Source organism: Oratosquilla oratoria, chromosome 27, assembly GCF_046742065.1.
Source record: "Oratosquilla oratoria isolate Oo_2021 chromosome 27, ASM4674206v1, whole genome shotgun sequence".
NCBI classification, from domain to species: Eukaryota; Metazoa; Arthropoda; class Malacostraca; order Stomatopoda; family Squillidae; genus Oratosquilla; species Oratosquilla oratoria.
The window spans coordinates 42,974,715-42,984,714 of NC_134803.1; the positions used below are offsets into that span (position 1 = coordinate 42,974,715).

A 10,000-nucleotide genomic window follows, 5' to 3' on the forward strand; every position below is an offset into this window, starting at 1 on the left:
TCAATCAGATATTCACACTCTAGCCACTGATGAAGCACTAAGTAGTGTGAAAACGCGTTCTGGCCAGTTTTTCACTTTGGTAAAGCCATGCCCAAAGTAACTTACAAAACAATGTCATTTGGTGACATTATATGACAACTTCCCGTGAAAGGGAAAAAGATTCTCAGAGAAAGAGAAAAGGCAGATAAAAAACTCTGCAATAATAATCTTGCCATTAAATTTAACCAAACATGCATGAGAGAAAATATCCTGCCCATATATACAATGAATATATATATATATATATATATATATATATATATATATACAGTATATATATATATATATATATATATATATATAAATATATATATATATATATATATATATATATATATATATATATATATTTCTACTGCCATTAGATTATTTTTTTCAGCGCAACGAAATATCTTTGGCAAAGTATTTGGAGGGGTATTTCTTGGTGTATGATAATAAGTGCTGCTATGCCAAAAAATTACTCCGTAAACATAAAGGAGTTAAAGAAACATTTATATCATTAATTGTAAAGATATTGAGTATGTATGTGTGACCTCTAAGTATATAACTACTGAATGCATTTATTTTTTATATCATTTAGATCAAATGATTGCAGGAGAGACGAAGGTTCGTTTGGAAATACATATGAATCAAATGACGTTGTCAATGAGAAGCGTTAATCTAATTTGTAAATATTACAGAAAACGGAAATATTAACCCCAAACAGGAACACCGAGATATATACATATATATCACCAGAAGAAAAAAAAGTAAAATTAATCGTGGTGCGCTTTCGTATCCGAAGAAACCTTGGAGATCGGCGAAAAACTTCGTCGTTGATTACTGGGAACTATAACGAATCCCTGTGTAGAAGACAACGATCCCGTCATTGTCGTCCCCACCGCCTCGCCTGACGATGTCGAACGAAACGTCTCCCTTCAGCATCGAAAGCTTTACTAGCCTCGCGCCGCCCGAACCCGAGACACCCAACAGATGCACTTTCAACAACAACAGCTCTCCCATCAGCAGTTCCACCTCCAGGAGATCCCACTAGTGCGTCCCCCAGTGCCCCTCCCAGCTCCCCACCACGGCCCCCAGCCCACCCAAGGACAGAACCACCCACCCCACACCCCACAGCGCGAGAGCATACAGACTTCGACTCACCGAAGACTCCAAGAACACAACAGTCAAAGACCAGCGCTCCGGACTCCACCGTCTTCGCCCGGTTCCCCTCAACCTTCCGATCTCCCCTCAAGAATTTACTTCACGCCTCTCAGGGCAGGGTCCGAGCCTCCAAGGGTAACCTCAGCCAGCAACTCTGAAGGTGACCTGACAAGCACGAATGAACTGGAGGAGGAGGAGGAAGAGGAGGAAGAAGACGCGGAGGATGAGAGAGTCATGGTCGAGGAAGACGAAGAAGATGATGGCGAAGGCATCGAGGAGGAGGGTGTGGTTGAAGGTGGAGGAGAGGGTGTTGGAGGAGGAACTCTAACTGTTGGGAGTGGAAGTAAGCTCACCCTCTCCCTCGAGGCTGAAGGGGGACTTCCCACCTCATCCTCGGACGCTCAACACAGCGACAACGGTAAGTTTCTCCTCCCCCCCCCTCTCTCTCTCACTCTCTCTCTATCCTCGTAGGTCTCTCTTGCACTTCTGGTAAATTTGTGTCTCTTCTTCCTCATGCTTCCTCCACACCTTCTATTCATCTGGTCCTGGACCTCCCTACTGGTCTTCTTCCTTTGGGTACCCATTCCAGCCTTTGTTTTGGGTACCTTCCACCTTCCCATTCTCTGCCACAGGAATGAGGTGTTAACCAGTCCTATGCCGGTCCCAAGCCCGGATAAAAGAGAAGGGTTGCTGTGACAGGTCTAGCAAAACCGGCAGCGTGAAAATAATTTTTTGCTCGAGAAACACATTTTGTGTATATATATTATATATATATATATATATATATATATTGTGTGTGTGTGTGTGTGTGTGTGTGGAATATATATGTACATATATATATACATATACATATATATATATATATACATATATATATATACATATGTATATATATAAATATATATATATATATATATATGCAAAGTCCACTTGGAAAAAAGAAACTAACGAAGCAGAGCGCTTTCGTATATTACATCTTCAGTGCAACAAGTACATAGTGATAGGAATGCATAGAAAGTATATACATGATACACAGGAACAAGGACAGTTTGAATAAGCGTAGCGACCAATTACCCCCTTGAGAGCGGAAGGTCATTGTCAATTATCTTAAGATGGTGGGGCGACATCAGGTCACAGTCGCCAGGGACACTCTATCTACTAATGATATAGGGCGACATTAGGTCAATTCGTTGGGTTTACATTTTACCTGATATTATCTTACTAATTTCTTGACAAATGAAATTATCAAGTTTGTACAAGCCTTTATGTAGGTTGGTATTTTGATTACTGGTGGGATGAATCAAACTGCACTCTATTAAATTTCTTGCTATTATGTTGTTGGTATAATAGATTGCCTGGGCATTACCCCAATCAACTGGATGATTATTTAATTCAATATGCTTGAATATACCACTAGAATGATTGCCATCCCTAACATTTTTCTTGTGTTGTTCAATTCTAATGTTTAAGGGTTTGGCAGTTTGACCTATGTAAAATTGATTACACATTTTGCAAGGAATTTTATAAATGCATCCTTTTTTAATTTCAATACTATTGTTGATGAGTTTATGTTTTACTGTACTATCATGTTTAAAAACTACCTTTACGTTAAATCTTTTTAATAATTCTGTGATACTTAACAAATTTTCTTGAAATGGTAAAATGAAAACATTATGATAATTGCGTATTCTTTTATTCTTAAAAAGCTTGTGGCTTTTGCAAGACATATAAAGCCTTCTCTATGGTTAATGTTGTTATTAGTGTTAATGTATGCTAATAACAACATTAACCATAGAGATGGCTTTATATGTCTACCAAAAGCCACAAGCTTATTAATAATAAAAGAATACGCAAATAAAATAACAAGCTCTCCGAAGCGTCCCATGAGATGACCCGTCCATGTATAAAATCTCCTGTTATGTTTGAGTTGTTAGCTTTGTGATCAAGACCCTGTGGGTCGAAACGTTAAAGCATGAAATTCTCCCATTACTTTTCGTCTGCTTTTTCCACCTTCAGTTTTATTTGTCATAATATAGTCAACATATATATATATAATATATATATAAATATATATATATATATATATATATATATATATATATATATATATATATATTTATATATATCACTGTCCAATAATATCGTAACACATTCATAAATACACTAAAAACCCACTGTTGATTGGATTTAAGAAAAGAAAGGAAATAACGATTTCCGTATATTTTTATCACTTGCTGTGATACTCTTCCGCTTGAAGAGGATCACAGCAAGTGATAAAAATATACGGAAATCGTTATTTCCTTTCTTTTCTTAAATCCAATCAACAGTGGGTTTTTAGTGTGTGTATATATATATATATATATATATATATATATATATATGTATATATATGTATATATATATATATCTATATAGTGTGTATATATAAGTATATATTCATACTACCAATCCCTAATCAAAGTTACTCTCAGAAAACATAATACGATCTTTTTAGATTTTTTAAATGTGATTTTGCCTTTGTTAGCAATGACATAATGCATATATATTATTACTGTTATGAGATGATGAGATGTACATAAGGAGAGAATGGCAGCAAATTAGAAGCGAGTTTTAAGGGAGAGAAGCTGGAGGAAATGGATAGCTTTAGATACTTGCGGGGAGCGAATGTGACAAAAAAGGGAGGAGTGGAGGTGGAGGTAGAATGTAGATTGAGAGAAGCAATTAACCCATTCAACTCCGATGACAAGATGTCTTGTCATTTGGTCAAATAAAACAAAAAATCATAAAACACCAAAATGTTTGATCAAACACCAGAAAAATATGACGTCAATCCTCGCTTCGCTCGCAGCGAAGCGAGGATTGACGTCATATTTTTCTGGTGTTTGATCAAACATTTTGGTGTTTTATGATTTTTTTGTTTTATTTGACCAAATGACAAGACATCTTGTCATCGGAGTTGAATGGGTTAAATGCATTGGGGGATTAAAAATGGTAATGAGAATAAGACATTTTGGAACGGGTGTTCAGAGGAGATTGTATGAAAGGGTGATTGTGCCGACAGCACTGTATGGGGCAGAAACATGGAACATAAGGGAGGACGAGAGAAAGAGTTTAAATGTGTTTGATATAAATGTCTGAGAAGTATGGCTGGGGCTACTAGGCTGGATAGAGTGAGAAACGACGAGGTGAGGAGGAGAGTGGGGGTGGAAAAGAAGCTGGGAGATAGGGTTGATGGAAGAGGATGATTTGGACACATGGAAAGAATGGGTGAAGAAAGATTAGTAAAAGACGTGTGGAAGGCAGAGGTGGATGGAGCGAACATGAGGGGACGACCAAGGATGAGATGGATGGATGGGGTAAGAGGGGCGTTAGAAAAGAGGGAGATGTCTGTTGAGGAAGGGAGAAAACAGAATATAGGGGTGAGTGAAGAATGATTGTGTATGGATGATGTGATGCATGGAAGGGAGTGTGGGTGGAGTGTGGGGGGTGTGAGGGGGTATGAGTGAATGATATTTTGACGCAGCCGGAAAGGATTTCTCTCCGTCTTCTCTTTTTCTGCACGAGGAGACAGAGATGGGCGGTCGCCGATTTAATGAAGCGGCCTTTCTGTGGATGTGCTGTGTCTTGCTACATTGCTTCTGACCCAGGGCAGTCGGCGAGATGCAGGGATGACCGTCACCCAAGAGGAGCCAAGAAAAGAGGGAGGGAGGGGGAGTGAGTGGGGGTGGAGTGTGTGGATATGAAATAGGTGGGAGTGGATTTATGCCATTTGACTTTGGCTATCTCACTTGTATGTATGCATGTATGTATATTATTATTATTATTATTATTATTACTACCATTATCATTGTTATTACTATCATCATCATTACTATTATCATTATTATTACTATTATTATTATTATTATTATTATTATCATTATTATTATTATCATTATTATTATCATTATCATTACTATTATTATCATTATTATTATTATTATCATTATCATCATTATTATTATTATCATCATTATTATTACTATTATTACTCCTACTACTATTATCATCATTTCTATCATTATTATTATTATAGCTTGAGATACCTTTCCCATTCAACTCCGATGACAAGATTTTTGTCATTTGGTCAAATAAAAAAAATAAATAAAAAAAATCATAAAACACCAAAATGTTTGATCAAACACCAGAAAAATATGACGTCAGTCCTCGCACGAAGCGAGGACTGACGTCATATTTTTCTAGTGTTTGATCAAACATTTTGGTGTTTTATGATTTTTTTTTTTTTTTTTTTTTTTATTTGACCAAATGACAAAAATCTTGTCATCGGATTTGAATGGGTTAAATCTCTACCACTGAGACTAGTTCTTCGGTACGATAGTGTTCGCAAGGATAGAAACGCTAGTTATTTAAAAAAAGAAGTACCAATTTATCAGCACTACCCATTCCGATAATCATGTAGTTTGTGCTACCTTCTTTAGTATTTATTTTTTGATAGAGAGTTTTGATTTTATCGGTCGAATCAGATATGAAAATTCGAATAAAAACTAAATCCCCTTAAGGAGAGGTCGACGTCAATTTTAAACTTCGCAATGTTACATGCGACTTCGTCAATAGGAAGTTGACTCTATTATGAGTACTCCTCGAATTACGATGGGGGCTGGTTCCGAGAAACCCACCTTAAGTCGAAAAATCGTAAGTCGAAAAATCGCAAGTCGAAATGGGTGAATACAATACGCAATACAATAAAGGTGGTGAGGAGCCTACGCTAGGAAGCCCGTAGCTGCGGCCGAAGCCGTCACCTTTGCCCTATGCGCTTGGACTGTTGGGTCAGGTAACAGTCACTGCTGGGATTTGGAGAGACGTGCAGGATTCGGACCCACAAATAAGCGAATGCGAGGCTAGTACGTTTCCGATTACTCAACCAGAGTACTAAATGAGCATGATAAGCACATACATTTAGCAAAATATGTGCACTTATAATTAATAAAATGGGGACCCTTTTACCTATTAAAACCCATCGTAACTTCGAAAAATCTTAAGCTGAATGATCATAAGTAGAAGAATAGTTATACAGATAATTCTCTCTATTAGGAATCTCTGAAATTAGATTGCTTCCAATAATCGGAACGAAAATTTACGAAATCTAGAAAATATCATATACCAGAATAATTTTCTGATATTCTCAAATAAAGAGAACAATCTGTATTTAACACGTATATATGCTTTACACATTCATCTTTACCCTTCTTGAGGTAAACTTTATCATACAATATTTCTATCTATTGTTTGTTTAAAGCAAATCAATCATGTTTACCTAAATATTATGAACTCCAGCTACGATCTATGCTTCTTCTGAAAGCTTTTGAAATAATGTCTTTAGGAAAGGAAAATATTGCATGTTCTTAAATGGCATAATAACAGTTTGAGGCAAATTCCTCATATCAGAACATTTGTCTTCCTCTTCCTCATAGTTCATATAAGTTTTAGATTACTATATAGAGAAAAGAATATAAATTATATTGCGTTTTAAGAGTATTTGAAAACTGGATAAATTTCTTTACGTTACTTAGGAAATAATAGTACTTCTATATTTCATACTAATGCAGTAATTTTTTATCTAAATATTTACAAACAGGCACTCATAACTCTTCTCTTCTATCTACCATAGTTTCTATATTTCACTAATCCTATCGGACGTTATCTTGACGCAATGGCAGATATTCTTCTAAATATCTAAACAGCCTCTCCTTCTGTCTACCATAGTTTGTAAAGTTATAAAACTCTATTAGATAATTACTAGATATTGGACTAACGCGTAAAACTTATAAATAATATGATATATATTTTGCCGTTCCATGATGGCCATTTTTTATTACAGAAATCAAACACACACAGAATCTATTTTCGGATCAAATTGATTTCCTTAAACAGTAAACAGTACAAGTGGTCTTTATCGGACGGAGCCTTTACTAGCAAGAAGTTTCTTTTGTTGAGGCTTTATCTAGTAAATAATGTATTTGACAAAGGTTTAACAAGCGAAACGTACTAATAAAAGCTTCGTCCTCAATTGTGATGTTTATTTCGATTGACTTGTCCGCAACAGCCAATTACATACATTTATCGAACATCTATAACATTTGGACATATTCGTAACGAAAAATGTTTTCGAAGATAGGTCAGCAATATTAGAAAGTTTTTCTGGTATCTGTAATTTTCTAGTTCTTAGAATTTTCCGTTTCTGATATTGGAGAGTTCTTAAATTCAGAGATTACCAATAAAGAAATGATTATCTGTTATCTAATGGTCCCTGTGGTACTCCGCTTGTAACAATTCTCTTTCTGAAATTGTCTCATTAACCGATTTAACATAGTAACGCTTTCTAATGAATCTATTTCAACGTGAAAATACATTTGAAAATTTCTATTTTAGCAAAGAAATACCTTTCAAAAGATTCTACTTCATCATAGTAATACATTTGATATATATTTACTTTACCGAAGTAATGCATTAAAAGGCTTTATCCTAGCAAAGTTATACATTTAAGATATTCAATTTTACATTGATAATTAAAACAAAATATTCCATTTTAGTGTAATGACGCATTGTAAATATATTTTTCATATACTCTGCCTTACCACAGTAGCACATTTTTTATATTCTATTTCAGTGCAGTAACGCATTTTGAATATCTTATTTTAGAAAAGTAACGCATTTCGGATTTAATAGAAGCCTATGTACTTCATGTTGAAAAAAATCTATTTTCATGCAGAGGACATTTTGAATAAGAAGTATTTCCTTAAATCTAAAATCCCTTAAACAAAAATCCCTTAAATTGGATTGTCAAGGTTACATAAAATCTATAGTGTGGTTAGAGCCGAAAGTTGTTATAAGTTGTCATAAGATTATTGCTTGTTGTTGACCGAATGTAAATTTTCTGTCTGAATACAATGTGCGAAGTATATGTAGACTGAAGATGTCATCCAAAGTCGTGATATCATCATCATAAGATGATTACGTTTATTCTAAAGACATGGTGCAAAGTGTGTGTGAAATGTTGAGCGTTTTGGATTGGCTGTGCTTGTAAGCGAATTCTGAAGCTAACGTAACAAGTTCGCTTAAGCTAATTAATACGAGACTGGTATACTGCCCCTCTGACGTCCGCCGTTGCAGAGAGGGTTGGGAAACCGTGAAAATATGATTCGAATAATGGCCTAGCACTCTCTGGAGATCGAAACTAGGCCTACTCGCGTTTAACACAGGAGCGCTACCTATTGCTCTTTTGTGTGTGTGTGTGTGTGTGTGTGTGTGTATGTGTGTGTGTGTGTGTGTGTGTGTGTGTGTGTGTGTGTGTGTGTGTGTGTTTGCTTGTATATATGTATGCAGCGTTGACCATGTATTTGTCTCATCTCCTCCGTCAAGGTTTTGGGCAATTTGGGCGCTGCTACTGATTCTGGCCTCGGGACGATTGTGTCCGGAAGCAGATCAAACCTCAAGGAAGGAGGTTACATCCATCTAGTCCTCTGGTGGTGGCGGCGGCGGCGGCTACCTCCAGCGATGCCCGGTCGAGCGTGGGGCGACGGACAGACGGGGTAAAAGATGCATCCTGAGGCAAGGGATGCTTGCCTTTCCTAGAATACGACCGTACGGTCGCCCAAACAATGTTACGGTCATTTGGTGACTCTTCACAAGCCGGCGCAGTTACATGGACTTTGTAGCTGGCAGAGACGGCTCACAACACCCCCGTCAGACGTGGCCGGTCCCCTCCCTCCTCAAGAACACAGGTTCAGAGCAACCGCAAAGGTAGTAACGCAGGTCAGCGTCTCCCGGTCGTCAGTTGTGCTACGACTTCTGACCTGTCAGAAACAACTGTCCCCTAGACGCAGTCTTTGAAACAATGCCTGTGCCCGTAGCAGATTCGAGCACTCTGACCTCGCAGTACACTGTGACCTCGAGGTACTACGGTTCGAGTGCTAAGCCTCAAGACTATGCAGGAGGAACCAGTGTGCGAGTCCTGAGCTGAGTCCAGCTTTGGAGAAGCCCAACATCAATCATGGGTCTCTTAAGAACCGGTGCTATAGCTGCGTCAGCCTTTTCCTCACCCCCTAGATACCGACATAACATCCAGTTTGAAGACGTGCTCCTGCTTTGCATTTGGAGCTTCTGCAGGAGGGCGGAGGATAGAGGTCTCAGCGACATACTAAAAGATATAATTTTGGGGCATAAGTCTACGGGTTTTGCACGACTGTAGTGCTTCACATTCACGGCGCTCGCGGTCTCACTTACCCCCGGCTGCACTGCCAAGCGACGCCGGTTGTCGCTCAGGTTCTGAATAGATCTTTAGAATTGATACATATAATATTTTTCGTTGTAGTTTGAGATGAACATATAATTATATCTAAAGGTGAACTAAATCAAACAACAAAAGCGTTAAAACAGCTCGCTTAGCCTTTTTTGGACAGATGGCTTCCGAACGATGTTCTTCACATCTCTTTTTCCGTGAATTTTCTATGGGAATTATAATTCTGGATCTAAAGTCTTTCAATTGCTTTGAATAGAAATGTAATATTTGGTCTAATTTCTTTCAACATATTTTGGTTGCAACATTCAGGGTTCTAAAAACTTAGTTCTGTCTATGCATTTCCCAACACCTCAAGCGATCAAACAATCAGAAGTTTCCGTTTCATAAGTCTTTTTCTAACAACTCTTATCTCGCAAACCTCCATCCAAATATTTCAAATTTAATTATTGAAAAGTCTTGGTGGGCCAAAGTAGTGCGAAGCCTAAACCAGGAAATGCGAAGCTGCGGCCGAAGCCGTCA

General features: G+C 37.5%; 1 protein-coding gene across 1 annotated transcript in view; it reads left to right on the top strand.

Moving 5' to 3' along the window:
• The window catches only part of LOC143039814 (uncharacterized), a 40,867-nt gene that overhangs the window by 14,874 nt on the left and 15,993 nt on the right, over positions 1-10,000 (top strand). The window contains exon 3 of the mRNA XM_076210063.1: positions 1,033-1,600. Within this exon, the coding sequence (XP_076066178.1) occupies positions 1,033-1,600 (568 nt within the window). The remainder of the gene's footprint in view (positions 1-1,032; positions 1,601-10,000) is intronic.